Source organism: Cherax quadricarinatus, chromosome 53, assembly GCF_038502225.1.
Source record: "Cherax quadricarinatus isolate ZL_2023a chromosome 53, ASM3850222v1, whole genome shotgun sequence".
NCBI lineage: Eukaryota > Metazoa > Arthropoda > Malacostraca > Decapoda > Parastacidae > Cherax > Cherax quadricarinatus.
The window spans coordinates 25,073,021-25,089,713 of record NC_091344.1 but is presented as its reverse complement, the minus strand read 5'-3'; the positions used below and the strand labels follow the sequence as shown (position 1 = coordinate 25,089,713).

The 16,693-nt window shown below is 40.9% G+C and overlaps 1 protein-coding gene across 1 annotated transcript in view; it reads left to right on the top strand.

Annotated features, from left to right (window-relative positions):
- The window catches only part of Dgk (diacyl glycerol kinase 1), a 95,655-nt gene extending 91,594 nt beyond the window's left edge, over positions 1–4,061 (top strand). Inside the window, exon 21 of the mRNA XM_070096487.1 lies at positions 1,641–4,061. Within this exon, the coding sequence (XP_069952588.1) occupies positions 1,641–1,699 (59 nt within the window). The 3' untranslated portion in view covers positions 1,700–4,061. The remainder of the gene's footprint in view (positions 1–1,640) is intronic.
- The last annotated feature ends 12,632 nt before the right edge of the window (positions 4,062–16,693 follow it).

Below are 16,693 nucleotides of genomic sequence, written 5' to 3'. Positions count from 1 at the left end.
GGTTATTGATATTTACCATGTTAAAACTTTTTGAGCCTAATATATTTATGTAGTGTTGTAGAGGACTGCTTGCTTTATAATCCCAGTTCATTACAGCTACAGTAAATGATAATGCTTCATCATAAGTTACAGCATATAGCAATGTGCTGCCACTCAGATAAAATCAAATGTGACTAGGCTAGGCATGGATTGAAGAGGCACTGGAGTGAAGATTGATGGGTACAATTGCTTGTGGTCATGATACTGAACAAAAAATAAAATAATGTAGAAATAATAGTATGTACATGATTAGGGGCCTCCAGGCTCTCATTAACAGCTGCTCTTTTTCAATAAATGGGGATAAGAAAGAAGAGACCTGAGTGTTTGGCACCAAGCTAATAAATACAACTGAGAATTAAATAAAAAACTTGGAAACGTCATCAGTTTTGATAAAACAGTATAGAAATGTAAGAGGCTACCTTAAAAGCTTCCAGGCAAACTTTTGTCCGACTGTTTGCCTCTTAAGCGAGATGGGACTTAATAACGGACCAAGTGTCTAGCTTCATGCTAATAAACACCCTTGAAAATTAAATTAAGTCCCTAACAATTTTCTGATCATGCTAAAGACAGCTAAATAATGCTAGCCAGGAACACATCACTCTCAAGCTTTCAGTAAATAATAATCCATAAACAAAAATTTTGGAGGTAGTAGGTTGGTAGACAGCAACCGCCCAGGGAGGTACTACCGTCCTGCTAAGTGAGTGTAAAATGAAAGCCTGTAATTGTTTTACATGATGGTAGGATTGCTGGTGTCCATTTTTCTGTCTCATAAACATGCAAGATTTCAGGTATGTCTTGCTACTTCTACTTACACTTAGATCACACTGCACATACATGTACAAGCATATATATACATACCCCTCTGGGTTTTCTTCTATTTTCTTTCTAGTTCTTGTTCTTGTCTATTTCCTGTTATCTCCATGGGGAAGTGGAACAGAATTCTTCCTCCGTAAGCCATGCGTGTTGTAAGAGGTGACTAAAATGCCGGGAGCAAGGGGCTAGTAACCCCTTCTCCTGTATATATTACTAAATGTAAAAGGAGAAACTTTAGTTTTTCCTTTTGGGCCACCCCGCCTTGGTGGGATACAACCGGTGTGTTGAAAGAAAGAAAGAAAAAATTTTGAAGAGTCTACAATTAAGCCTTTTTCTGTACAACAACAACAACAACAAAATTATTTTGAACTTGACCTGCACTAAACATGATGTCTCAAAAGAATGACAAAGGCTAATGATGCTTACTTTAAATATGTAAAAGGCTCATCATTGCTATTCGTCTGGGAATGCTAGGTTAGGATTTTAAATGCATGAATACTTTGAAATTGAATTAATCTTGCTGCATAGCATTTCACAATTTTTATGTGGAAACTGGTCTGGCCATCAAACAGTGATACATTGTAAACACCTTCCTCAGAATCATTATTTAGGCCTAAAGCACCAAACCTACAGTCTGACTCTAAATTGGAATTCTTCTAGATCCCTTCACTTACAAGTACAGACATCACCACAGAGGAAAGAAGGAAATGATTTTAACCTCTTGCTATTTGCCACACTTAATAAATGATTTCTCTGAAAGAGTTATTCATTCTGGTTGTTTTCCACAGGCAACAGTAACCATAAGCAGAAGGTTGCACTGCAGCTCTTCACCCCAAAACTTGCCTAGCCACAAGCATAATTCTCTGAGGATGCAGATGATTTTGCTGCAACTGTCTTTATACCATACAGTGTTTATACATATAGAAAACTATTTTTTCTGGATATTTATTAAAATAATTATTTGAGATTTTGATGTTACCATTGTAATTTTATGCTAAGAAATATATGATTGAATATAGTGTATATATAAGATGCTCATTTCTTGTGAGGCTTACATGAAAATATGTCTTGATAGTATAATTTGTATTGAGAGAGAAATACATATTACATATTTATCAGGAACTAGAAATATTTATCTTTTAATACTACCATAACTAAGCAGTCATTTTTCTCTTAGCTTTGAACAATATACAGTATAATAGACTATATAAGTAACTAGGTTTTACAGAACTTGGATATATGCTGTTGTAATCTGCATACACATAAGCCAAAGAATCTCTTACACCAATGTCTTTATTTCATAATGCATTAGTTTACCATGATAGGCAGTGTACTGTATTAATAGTTTTACATATTAAATTATACTCCTCAGTTATGTTTATAGACTTAAAGATAGTGTAGCATGGTATATATGTTTTGAAAATTACAGTGTTGTATAAAAACTTGTTTGGTCAGGTTTCCACTCTTACATAATAATCTTACCTACATACAAAAAATACATTCCTTACCTCACATTTTGGTAGAAATGACTTCCTGTCCTTTTATTACAGATTTTTGAGGGAGTTAATATAAGGAGTAGATAAGGGAATGAGCAAGTGAAAGGGCATGGGAGAGAGCAGGCAAGAAATTGAGATGGCTAGTAAGCAAACAAGAAGTTTAGCAAGCACATGAGGTCAATATAAAGTGCAAGGCAAAATTCTGGGTGTCCTGTGGCTTGGTTGGTAGCGCACACAGCTCACACACTGAGGGTCCATGGTTTGATCCTCACCATGGGTGGAAACATTGGGCATGTTTCCTTACATGTGCTGCTCTTGTTCACCTAGCAATAAGTAGGTACCTGGGTGTTAGTTGACTGTTATGGGTGGCATCTCAGGGGGTATAGTATACTTTAGATATGGCTGGGTTTTGAAATTACAGTGTGGGCACTATACCTCTGACCTCCAGGACTCAGGTCTGGCTATCTGGTTTCCCTGAATCTCTTCATAAATGTTAACTACTCCTATAGCATGTCAAGCCATAAAAACCATTTGTCTCCCCTTACTTCACTCTAACATGGTCACACAAGTCTCTCTGACATTCAAAACCCTAGCATTGAAAATAAGAAGACCAAAATAGTAAAAAAAACTTATTGTATATATATACCATTCATTCTAAGTGGAGCACATAGTGTTAAACATTAAAAACCATTAAAAACAGAAAAACAATTATATCTTGACATCTGTCTCATAAACACGCTAAGATAACAGGGATATCTTGCTACTCCTACTTACACTTTGGTCACACTTCACAGACACGCACATGCATATATATATATACATACATCTAGGTTTTTCTCCTTTTTCTAAATAGCTCTTGTTCTTTTTTATTTCTTCTATTGTCCATGGGGAAGTGGAAAAGAATCTTTCCTCCGTAAGCCATGCGTGTCGTATGAGGCGACTAAAATGCCGGGAGCAATGGGCTAGTAACCCCTTCTCCTGTATACAATTACTAAAAAAGAGAAGAAGAAAAACTTTATAAAACTGGGTTGCTTAAATGTGCGTGGATGTAGTGCGGATGACAAGAAACAGATGATTGCTGATGTTATGAATGAAAAGAAGTTGGATGTCCTGGCCCTAAGCGAAACAAAGCTGAAGGGGGTAGGAGAGTTTCAGTGGGGGGAAATAAATGGGATTAAATCTGGAGTATCTGAGAGAGTTAGAGCAAAGGAAGGGGTAGCAGTAATGTTAAATGATCAGTTATGGAAGGAGAAAAGAGAATATGAATGTGTAAATTCAAGAATTATGTGGATTAAAGTAAAGGTTGGATGCGAGAAGTGGGTCATAATAAGCGTGTATGCACCTGGAGAAGAGAGGAATGCAGAGGAGAGAGAGAGATTTTGGGAGATGTTAAGTGAATGTATAGGAGCCTTTGAACCAAGTGAGAGAGTAATTGTGGTAGGGGACTTGAATGCTAAAGTAGGAGAAACTTTTAGAGAGGGTGTGGTAGGTAAGTTTGGGGTGCCAGGTGTAAATGATAATGGGAGCCCTTTGATTGAACTTTGTATAGAAAGGGGTTTAGTTATAGGTAATACATATTTTAAGAAAAAGAGGATAAATAAGTATACACGATATGATGTAGGGCGAAATGACAGTAGTTTGTTGGATTATGTATTGGTAGATAAAAGACTGTTGAGTAGACTTCAGGATGTACATGTTTATAGAGGGGCCACAGATATATCAGATCACTTTCTAGTTGTAGCTACACTGAGAGTAAAAGGTAGATGGGATACAAGGAGAATAGAAGCATCAGGGAAGAGAGAGGTGAAGGTTTATAAACTAAAAGAGGAGGCAGTTAGGGTAAGATATAAACAGCTATTGGAGGATAGATGGGCTAATGAGAGCATAGGCAATGGGGTCGAAGAGGTATGGGGTAGGTTTAAAAATGTAGTGTTAGAGTGTTCAGCAGAAGTTTGTGGTTACAGGAAAGTGGGTGCAGGAGGGAAGAGGAGCGATTGGTGGAATGATGATGTAAAGAGAGTAGTAAGGGAGAAAAAGTTAGCATATGAGAAGTTTTTACAAAGTAGAAGTGATGCAAGGAGGGAAGAGTATATGGAGAAAAAGAGAGAAGTTAAGAGAGTGGTGAAGCAATGTAAAAAGAGAGCAAATGAGAGAGTGGGTGAGATGTTATCAACAAATTTTGTTGAAAATAAGAAAAAGTTTTGGAGTGAGATTAACAAGTTAAGAAAGCCTAGAGAACAAATGGATTTGTCAGTTAAAAATAGGAGAGGAGAGTTATTAAATGGAGAGTTAGAGGTATTGGGAAGATGGAAGGAATATTTTGAGGAATTGTTAAATGTTGATGAAGATAGGGAAGCTGTGATTTCGTGTATAGGGCAAGGAGGAATAACATCTTGTAGGAGTGAGGAAGAGCCAGTTGTGAGTGTGGGGGAAGTTCGTGAGGCAGTAGGTAAAATGAAAGGGGGTAAGGCAGCCGGGATTGATGGGATAAAGATAGAAATGTTAAAAGCAGGTGGGGATATAGTTTTGGAGTGGTTGGTGCAATTATTTAATAAATGTATGGAAGAGGGTAAGGTACCTAGGGATTGGCAGAGAGCATGCATAGTTCCTTTGTATAAAGGCAAAGGGGATAAAAGAGAGTGCAAAAATTATAGGGGGATAAGTCTGTTGAGTGTACCTGGTAAAGTGTATGGTAGAGTTATAATTGAAAGAATTAAGAGTAAGACGGAGAATAGGATAGCAGATGAACAAGGAGGCTTTAGGAAAGGTAGGGGGTGTGTGGACCAGGTGTTTACAGTGAAACATATAAGTGAACAGTATTTAGATAAGGCTAAAGAGGTCTTTGTGGCATTTATGGATTTGGAAAAGGCGTATGACAGGGTGGATAGGGGGGCAATGTGGCAGATGTTGCAAGTGTATGGTGTAGGAGGTAGGTTACTGAAAGCAGTGAAGAGTTTTTACGAGGATAGTGAGGCTCAAGTTAGAGTATGTAGGAAAGAGGGAAATTTTTTCCCAGTAAAAGTAGGCCTTAGACAAGGATGTGTGATGTCACCGTGGTTGTTTAATATATTTATAGATGGGGTTGTAAGAGAAGTAAATGCGAGGGTCTTGGCAAGAGGCGTGGAGTTAAAAGATAAAGAATCACACACAAAGTGGGAGTTGTCACAGCTGCTCTTTGCTGATGACACTGTGCTCTTGGGAGATTCTGAAGAGAAGTTGCAGAGATTGGTGGATGAATTTGGTAGGGTGTGCAAAAGAAGAAAATTAAAGGTGAATACAGGAAAGAGTAAGGTTATGAGGATAACAAAAAGATTAGGTGATGAAAGATTGAATATCAGATTGGAGGGAGAGAGTATGGAGGAGGTGAACGTATTCAGATATTTGGGAGTGGACGTGTCAGCGGATGGGTCTATGAAAGATGAGGTGAATCATAGAATTGATGAGGGAAAAAGAGTGAGTGGTGCACTTAGGAGTCTGTGGAGACAAAGAACTTTGTCCTTGGAGGCAAAGAGGGGAATGTATGAGAGTATAGTTTTACCAACGCTCTTATATGGGTGTGAAGCGTGGGTGATGAATGTTGCAGCGAGGAGAAGGCTGGAGGCAGTGGAGATGTCATGTCTGAGGGCAATGTGTGGTGTGAATATAATGCAGAGAATTCGTAGTTTGGAAGTTAGGAGGAGGTGCGGGATTACCAAAACTGTTGTCCAGAGGGCTGAGGAAGGGTTGTTGAGGTGGTTCGGACATGTAGAGAGAATGGAGCGAAACAGAATGACTTCAAGAGTGTATCAGTCTGTAGTGGAAGGAAGGCGGGGTAGGGGTCGGCCTAGGAAGGGTTGGAGGGAGGGGGTAAAGGAGGTTTTGTGTGCGAGGGGCTTGGACTTCCAGCAGGCATGCGTGAGCGTGTTTGATAGGAGTGAATGGAGACAAATGGTTTTTAATACTTGACGTGCTGTTGGAGTGTGAGCAAAGTAACATTTATGAAGGGATTCAGGGAAACCGGCAGGCCGGACTTGAGTCCTGGAGATGGGAAGTACAGTGCCTGCACTCTGAAGGAGGGGTGTTAATGTTGCAGTTTAAAAACTGTAGTGTAAAGCACCCTTCTGGCAAGACAGTGATGGAGTGAATGATGGTGAAAGTTTTTCTTTTTCGGGCCACCCCTGCCTTGGTGGGAATCGGCCGGTGTGATAATAAAAAAAAAAAAAAAAAATTAATAAGACACTTCATTAAGCTTACATGTTGAGCCTTTGTCCAGCTAGATTTTTTTTGTCTGTTTTAGCTGATATCTGCTTTATGGAAGTCCATTTTATTAGACATTTACTATAATGATGATAATAATAATAATAGCAACAATAATAAACATTGTTTATGGTGAAATGCTAAACCTGTAAGCCTGTAAGGGGTTTACAGTGACTGAGAGAACTGAAGGCAATCAGGTTTGATCCAAAGAAGGGAAGGGCCAGCATCAGGGAACCTCCAGCCCACCTTGTCTGGTAATCACTCCACATGACTTGTATTTATTTGTAATTTCCCCTCATATCATAATTTCTGTGATTTATGAAAAAATCAAAATTTATTTCATGGCCATTTTAGAGGTGACAAAATAATTATAAACCTCTTGTGTCTGCCCTTATAGCATTTCCATGTTGTCCACCAGAAAACAGATTTCGTGATGTGACCTAGTATAGTGACCTCAGTCATTTGCTAGCTGTTTTACTTGTTTACTCTTCTGTTTGTCTTGCCTTTCTCTCTCTCTCTCTCTCTCTCTCTCTCTCTCTCTCTCTCTCTCTCTCTCTCTCTCTCTCTGTCTCTCTCTGTCTCTCTCTGTCTCTCTCTGTCTCTCTCTCTCTCTCTGTCTCTCTCTCTCTCTCTCTCTCTCTCTCTCTCTCTCTGTCTCTGTCTCTCTCTGTCTGTCTCTGTCTCTGTCTCTCTGTCTCTGTCTCTGTCTCTGTCTCTCTCTCTCTGTCTCTCTCTCTCTCTCTCTCTCTCTCTCTCTCTCTCTCTCTGTCTCTCTCTCTCTCTCTCTCTGTCTGTCTCTCTCTCTCTCTCTCTCTCTCTCTCTCTCTCTCTCTCTCTCTCTCTCTCTCTCTCTCTCTCTCTCGCTCGCCTACCCTCCTGCTTGCCCCACCCTTTTCTTTCTCTCTTGCCTACCCTCCTGCTTGCCCCACCCTTTTCTCTCTCTCTTGCCTACCCTCCTGCTTGACCCACCCTTCTCTCTCTCTCTCTCTCTCTCTATCTCTATCTCTATCTCTATCTCTTTCTCTTTTTTACACAGGGTTTGACAAGGTTAGGTTAAGGATCCCTAGCTTTATTGACAAGCTATTTACAGGTTAAGGATTCCTAACTTTATTGACAAGCTAAGAGCTGTTACCTACATCAGTTCATTTGAAAGCATTTTTATTGTTATGAAACATACAAGTTATTTTATTGTTATGAAACATACAAGTAAGGAACAGGATGAAGTTGGAGCCATCTGTGGGCCAGCATTTTCATTTGACCAACTGACTTTATCTTGTTGACATCATAATGCTGTACGAATGTGCTCCAGACTTGAGTCATCCTGGGGATAAATGATCTCAGATGAAGTGATGTTCTGGAGAAGGGTACAGCCAGAGTGAAGTTGCTGCTTTCTGCCCATCTTGTGGCATAGAAACTTGCTTCTTGCTGTCCTCAAAGTGGATCCAAGTGTAGTACTTTGACAACATTGGCCTTGTACATAACAGTAAGGCCACCTACATCCCTCCTGTATTGAAGGCTCTGCTGAAATGACATCTATTCAGGATGGGTACAGGCGAGAGATGAGACGTCTTGCTCTGTTCTCTACTCTGTCAAGCAGTTGCAGATGAGAAGGGGGGCAGGCAAACCAAGAAAGTGGAGCATACTCAAGGTGTAAGCGTACTTGTGCCTCATACAGAATCTTGCAACCCCTACTGTCAAGCAGATGCGAGATACAGTGAAGTGCTGTAAGCTTCCTGGCTGCCTTGTTTGTAGGATTTACAACATGGTTCTTCATGGTCAGTTTGGAGTCAAATTTCACCCCAAGGATATCAACTTCTTTCCCAGGTACCAACACCCTCCCATTCATGTTCACTACTGCACCAGCATTGCCATCATGGTGCCTAGAGACCATCATCATTTGCATTTTCTCAGGTGCAAATGTTACTTGCCAGGATGGGTACAGGCGAGAGATGAGATGTCTTGCTCTGTTCTCTACTCCGTTAAGCAGTTGCAGATGAAAGGGGGGGCAGGCAAACCAAGAAAGTGGGGCATACTCAAGGTGTGAGTGTACTTGTGCCTCGTACAGAATCTTGCAACCCCTACATCAAGCAGATGCGAGATACGGCGAAGTGCTGTAAGCTTCCTGGCTGCCTTGTTTGCTAGATTTACAACATGGTTCTTCATGGTTAGTTTAGAGTCAAATTTCACCCCAAGGATATCAACTTCTTTTCCAGGTGCCAACACCCTCCCATTCATCCTTACTACTGCACCAGCATTACCATCATGGTGCCTAGAGACGATCATTCTCTCTCTCTCTCTCTCTCTCTCTCTCTTTCCCTCTCTTTCTCTCTCTTTCTCTCTCTCTCTCTCTCTCTCTCTCTCTCTCTCTCTCTCTCTCTCTCTCTCTCTCTCTCTCTCTCTCTCTCTCTCTCTCTCTCTCTCTCTCTCTCTCTCTCTCTCTCTCTCTCTCTCTCTCTCTCTCTCTTTCTCTCTCTCTCTTTCTTTCTTTCTTTCTTTCTTTCTTTCTTTCTTTTTTTTTTTTTTTTTTTTTTTTTTTTTTATTTTTTTTTTTTTTCTTTCTTTTTTTTTTTTTTTTTTATAGGGTTTGACAAGGTTAAGGATCCTAACTTTATTGACAAGCTATTTACAGGTTAAGGATTCCTAACTTTATTGGCAAGCTAAGAGCTGTTACCTACATCAGCTCATTTGAAAGCATTTTTATTGTTATGAGACATACAAGTAGGGAACAGGATGAAGTTGGAGCCATCTGTGGGCCAGCATTTTCATTTGATCAACTGACTTTATCTCGTTGACATCATTATGCTGTACAAATGTGTTCCATACTCGAGTCATCCTGGGTATGTATGATCTCAGATGGAGTGATGTTCTGAAGAAGGGTACAGCCAGAGTGAAGTTGCTGCTTTCTGCCCGTCTTGTGGCATTAAAGCTTGTTTCACGCTGTCCTCGAAGTGGATCCAAGTGTGGTATTTTGACAATATTGGCCTTGTACATAACAGTAAGGCCACCCACATCCCTCCTATGTTGAAGGCTCTGCTGAAATGACAGATCTATCCAGGATGGGTCCAGGCGAGAGATGAGGCGTCTTGCTCTGTTCTCTACTCTGTCAAGCAGTCGCAGATGAGAGGGGGGCAGGCAAACCAAGAAAGTGGAGCATACTCCAAGGTGTGAGCGCATTTGTGCTTCGTGACAGGATCTTGCAACCCCTACTGTCAAGCAGATGCGAGATATGGCGAAGTGCTGTAAGCTTCCTGGCTGCCTTGTTTGCAAGATTTACAACATGGTTCTTCATGGTTAGTTTGGAGTCAAATTTCACCCCAAGGATATCAACTTCTTCTCCAGGTGCCAACACCCTCCCATTCATCCTTACTACTGCCCCAGCATTACCATCATGGTGCCTAGAGACGATCATCATTTGCGTTTTCTCAGGTGCAAATGTTACTTGCCATCTATTTCCCCAAGCTGATACAGCTCTCAGCTGGTGATTGATGTAGCTTAGAGCAGCTGGCATTTCTTCTCTTGGATAAGTGAATGTCAGTGTACAGTCGTCTGCATATGCATGTGATTCTGGGATGAGATGAAGAAGGTCGTTGAAGTAGACATTCCATAATGGACCCAGCACGCTTCCTTGTGGAACACTTGCCCCAATAGGATGTCTTGCTGATTCCGTTCCATTGAGGACTACACTTAGAGATCTACCATGAAGGTAATCACTGAGGAGACATAGCGTAGAGCCTGCAATTCCCAGTGCTTGAAGTTTTGCTAAGAGGCCCTGGTGCCACACCCGGTCGAAAGCGCCAGCAATGTCCAGTGCTACCACACAGCTGACTTTGGATTCATCCAATGACTGGTGCCACTTAGTGGAGAGGTTTAACAACAGATCAGCAGCAGAGTAACCTTTCCTGAAGCCATATTGATGATCACAAAGTAGTGAGTGGTAGTCAAAAAACTCTGTCATTTGTCTTGAGATTATTGTCTCAAGGATCTTACCAGTGATTGACAAGAGTGACACTGGTCTGTAGTTGCTGATTTCTGCTCTGCTCTTCTTTTTGTGAACAGGGACTACATTTGCCTCTTTCCACAGAGAGGGCCATTTACACTGTACTAGGCAGTGCTGAAAGATGCGAGTTAGAGGTGCTGCTAGCTGGTCTGCACATCTTCTCAACAATCTTGGGCTCAACTTGTCTGGGCCCACAGCCTTTTCTTGGTCCAGCGATTTAAGAAGGAAATGCACCTCCTCCTGCCTTATTGTCACCACTGACAGTTTTGACACAGTTCTTGCAGCTAGCCAAGGAGGGACCCTTGCTGGATCAGGAACTTGCATTTTGGTCGCACAGTGTTCAGCAAAGAGGTCCGCCTTTTCTTGACTACTAGTAGAGGTGGTCCCATCCTGTCGATTTAGAGGTGGATTAAGTTTATCAGGCAGATAACCTTGTCTGTCCTTGACCAGGGACCACCAGGTTTTGGAGCCTACCCTACCTGATGCAAGCTTTCTTTTAGTGTCCACCTCCCATTTAGCAATGGCCCAATTTTGAACATCACCCATATGCCTACAGGCTTGCCTGTACAAGTTCCTGTTATAGGTGGTAGGATGTCTCTTATACCTTCGCCATGCTTTGTACTTAGCAGTAGCAGCCTCTCTACAACGAAAGCCAAACCAAGGCTGATCTGTAAGGTTCGTCACATATTGCCGGTGAGAATGTGTTCTTGTTGTAGATTAAGGATGTGTCCAGTGAAGGCTTTCACTTGGTTGTCAACATCCCCTTGAGGAAGAGCATTCCAATCGGTGGTGGCGAGGGCTCAGAGCAAAGGGCTGGCCAAGTTACCTCTTTCCCATAGCCAGGTTGTGCGTGTGGACTCCTCACCTCGTTCTGTTGGGATCTTAAGTGTCGTAAAAACAGCCTTGTGGTCAGGACGATCCAACGTAGCCGAGGGGTTGACAAGTGACTATGCCTTCTGCCAGATCACTCACTACTGGGTCAAGGGAGGAGCCAGAGATATGAGTAGGAAATCAACAAAGTTTCTCATGTCAAACACTGCAAGAAGGTCATCAAAGTCCCTCTGTATAAGGTGCTGGTTGAGGTCACCAACAATTATAATATGTTGACAGTTGTGTTGTAGCAGAAGGGAGTCAATATTTTCCATTAGGAAGTTGATGGGGTCTGCATGTTGCCACTGAGGTCTGTACATTGCACATGCTAGTACAGAGGTACTAGTGTTTATACAGAGCTTGAAGAACATCATTTCAAGATGTGTAGGGGTGGCAACATCAATGTGCTGGGCATGAACACTTTTAGAGAAGCACACAGCAACACCTCCTCCTTGCCCTTGCCTGTCTCTTCTCATCCATGAGGTGTAGCCAGCAATTCTTGCAAAATTTTCTGGAGTCCTGTCATCCAAAAATGTTTCAACAACAGCTATCATGTCGGGACGTCGAGTGTTCACAAAACTATGTGTGAGCTCTCCAACATTAGTGATGAAACCTCTAATGTTGGCCAACAGGATGCTGATAGACTGGCTCCTCTCTCTCTCTCTCTCTCTCTCTCTATCTCTCTATCTCTCTCTATCTCTCTATCTCTCTCTATCTCTCTCTATCTCTCTCTCTCTCTATCTCTCTCTCTCTCTCTCTATCTCTCTATCTCTCTCTCTCTCTATCTCTCTCTCTCTCTATCTCTCTCTCTATCTCTCTATCTCTATCTCTATCTCTCTCTCTCTCTATCTCTATCTCTATCTCTCTCTCTCTCTCTCTCTCTCTATCTCTCTCTATCTCTCTCTCTATCTCTCTATCTCTATCTCTCTCTCTCTCTCTCGATCTCTATCTCTATCTCTATCTATATCTCTATCTCTATCTCTCTCTCTCTCTCTCTCTCTCTCTCTCTCTCTCTTTTTTTTCTTCTTCTTCTTCTTCTTCCCCCACCCTTTTCTCGCTCTCTTGCCTACCCTCCTGCTAGTTTGCTCTCTTGAAGATTTGCAGAAAAATGATTGAGACATGTAATCAATATAAAATAATTTTTGGAGGCAGCAGTGGAGCTTGCCGTAATCTGCTAGCAAGTACAAGTACTGTACTCTCTCACATGTGGTTGCAGTGGTTGAGTCTAGTGGTAAGATGTATGCACCTGCTACTACTAAAATGAGAATTCGAGACCATATGACAGTGTGGTTGCCCAGTTTGACATGTTCCTGATGTATAAATATGAAACCTCAATTTGATTTGACAAGCAGGAAAGGCATATGAATTAAGTACACACCAAAATACACTTTTTTACTTCTTCATTATTAGACCTACAGTACCCATGAGTGGTTTTTACTTTTTTCTATGTACAGAATATCCAGTTTGTGTGTGGCTAGCAGTAACAGCCTGGTTGATCAGGCCCTGATCCACCTCGAGGCTTGGTCATGGACCAGGCTGCTGGGGCGTTGACCCCTGGAATACGCTTCAGGTATACTAGATGTACACCCTAGCCATCACAACCTGGCATCTTGTGGTCCATAAACCTACAAGTTACATACTATTTATCAAAGCCTGGATGGTCAGGAATCTTCTACAGGAACTTGTCTAGTTCACTCATGAAGACTCTGCATGTTAATTTTTTTTTTTTAATTTACTGTTGGAAGCTTGTGGAGAGTTCTCTATGCTGATTGTGCTCAACCTAACTTTTCATTAGATTTATTTCATACTTCCTCCCATATCTCTCAGTCCAGTGAGTTACTTTATTTCATTGTTGCAGTATTGTTTCACATCATTGAATTAAGATGCTAAGAGCTGTTATGCACCTCAACTCATTTTATGGCCCAGCCACACCAGGATGTGACTCAGAATAGTTGACTAACCTCCAGGTATATGTTTACTGTTAGGTGAATGAAGGCAACAGGTAAAAGGAGACTAACACCTTCTCCTCCAGATTCATGACTTTCTTTGAGCACTTAGAAGTTGGCTCATTGATAGCGGTTGCTGCTTGCTTGGGGGCCATACTTGCACCACCACACAAACACACATGTACGGTAGGACACGAACAGTAACTGGACACGACGGACACGAACAGTAACTAGACAATGACTGAGTGAATGGCGGGCTGCCAGTTGAAGGGGTAGGAGGGAGGGTAATAGGGACATGGCAGGAAGCTTTTTCCCATACTTTTTTCCTGCACGGGCATTCAGCTGGGCATTCATGAATGTTCGAAGCTCACGAAAGTGGAACTTACGAAAGTGGAGGGCTAGCTGTATTGTAGGATTTTCTCTAAGGATGAGGCTGACTTACATGGCTCTCATAAACAACTCAGCATTCTTGAGGACAAATCAAATCTTTTATTTATTTGTACAGTACAATGTGTAGTCTACATGTAATAAAATATTGTTAAGCACAAAGAAAGCCACTAGCGTGCATGAGCATTTCGGGCAGACTAATTCTAATCCTTACAGACTACTTAAAACTAGACATGGGTTACAGAGTGGCAAATTTTAATTATGTATTGTTGTAATAATGGGAGGTAGCAAAATTTATAATTAATAAAAGCAGCACTGTATGACCCTAGTGGGTTTAGCAATTAACTTTGATAATAATAATAATAATAATAATAATAATAATAATAATTTCAGGTATGTCTTGCTACTTCTTCTTACACCTAGGTCATACTACACATACATGTACATGCATATATATACACACCCTTCTGGGTTTTCTTCTATTTTCTTTCTAGTTCTTGTTCTTGTTCATTTCCTCTTATCTCCATGGAGAAGTGGAACAAAATTCTTCCTCCGTAAGTCATGCATGTTGTAAGAGGCAACTAAAATGCCGGGAGCAAGGGGCTAGTAACACCTTCTCCTGTATAAATTACTAAATTTAAAAAGAGAAACTTTCGTTTTTCTTTTTGGGCCACCCTGCCTCGGTGGGATATGGGTGGTTTGTTGAAAGAAGAAGTTCTTGTTCTTATTGCTTTTTCTTTTATATCCATGGGGAAGTGGAATAAGAATCTTTCCTCCGTAAGCCATGCACTGGTGACCCCTTTTCCTGTATAGTCTACTAAAAAGAAAAAGAAGAAAACCGTCAAAGTGGGATGGTTGAATGTGCGTGGATGTTGTGCGAATGATAAGAAAGAGATGATTGTGGATGTTGTGAATGAGAAGAAGCTGGATGTCCTGGCTTTAAGTGAAACAAAGCTGAAGGGGGTGGGAGAGTTTGAGTGGGGAGAAATAAATGGGATTAGGTCAGGGGTTTCAAATAGAGTTAGAGCTAAAGAAGGAGTAGCAATAATGTTGAAGGATAAGTTATGGCAGGAATAGAGGGAATATAAATGTATAAATTCAAGGATTATGTGGAGTAAAATAAGGATTGGATGTGAAGAGTGGATTATAGTAAGCATTTATGCACCTGGAGAAGAGAGAAGTATAGAGGAGAGAGAGAGATTTGGGGAAATGTTGAGTGAATGCATGGGGAGTTTTGAACCAAGTGTGAGAGTACTTGTGGTTGGGGATTTCAATGCTAAAGTGGGTAAAAATGTTGTGGAGGGAGTAGTAGGTAAATTTGGGGTGCCAGGGGTAAATGAAAATGGGGAGTCTTTAATTGAGCTATGTGTAGAAAGATGTTTGGTAATAAGTAATACATATTTTATGAAAAAGAGGATAAATAATTATACAAGGTATGGTATAGCAAGTAAAGAAAGTAGTTTGTTAGATTATGTATTGGTGGATAAAAGGTTGATGGGTAGGCTTCAGGATGTAGATGTTTATAGAGGGGCAACTGATATATCAGATCATTATTTAGTTGTAGCTACAGTGAGAGTAAAAGGTAGATGGGATAAAAGGAAAATGGCAACAACAAGTAAGAGAGAGGTGAAAGTGTATAAACTAAGGGAGGAGGAAGTTAGGGTGAGATATAAGCAACTATTTGCAGAAAGGTGGGCTAATGCAAGTATAAGTAGTTGGGGGGGGGGGGTTGAAGAGGGTTGGAGTAGTTTTAAAAATGCAGTATTAGAATGTGGGACAGAAGTTTGTGGCTATAGGAAGGTGGGTGCAGGAGGAAAGAGGAGTGATTGGTGGAATAATGAAGTAAAGGGTGTGATAAAAGAGAAAAAGGTAGCTTATGAGAGAGGTAGGAAGGCGGGGTAGGGGTCGTCCAGCAAGCGTGCGTGAGCGCATTAGATAGAAATGAATGGAGACGAATGGTTTTTGGGACCTGATGAACTGTTGGAGTGTGAGCAGGGTAATATTTAGTGAAGGATTTCAGGGAAACCGTTAATTTTCATATAGCCGGACTTGAGTCCTGGAAATGGGAAGTACAGTGCCTGCACTTTAACCCTTAAACTGTCCAAACGTAGATCTACGTTCACGTGCGTAGCGCCCCGAATGTAGATCTACTTTTTTTTTAATGTTTTCAAATGGAGAAAATGAAGGTCAGAGCGCTATGCATGTGAACGTAGATCTACGTTTGGACAGTTTAAGGGTTAAAGGAGGGGTTTAGGATATTGACAGTTTGGAAGGATATGTTATACATCTTTATATATGCTTCTAAACTGTTGTATCTGGGTGCCTCTGCAAAAACAGTGATTATGTGTGAGTCAGGTGAAAGTGTTCAGTGATAATGAAAGTATATTTTTTTGGGGGGGGGATTTTTTTTCTTTTTGGGTCACCCTGCCTTGGTGGGAGATGGCCGACTTGCTGAAAAAAAAATAATAATATAGTTAATAAAATTTATAGTAGAGAGATAGCAAAATATGTTATACTTAGTACAATTTACATTTGTACAATAATGCAACTTTAAGTGTATTTAATTCTTAAAATTGATATAGCGATCTTAAGTTAATTTAGATTTTTTGAGTACATAGTTTTAAACTGGAGGTATAATTTCGAGCACAGTATAGTGTTGTTATAGTTAAATTTGAGAGATGAGGTGATTTTTTATTATAGTTCTAATATGAATGGCAGACAGAGGACTTTTTGCTGGTTCAGGCAGTGAATTCCAGATCTTGGGGCCCTTTATGTGCATTGCATTTTTGTGTAAGGTGAGATGGACATGAGGGATGTCGAAGAGTTTTATGTCTTGTTGTGCCTGTGTGTTGTGTTGTAGCTGTCAAGGAGAAATTTGAGAGGAGGGTTTATATTGGAGCTTAAAGTTC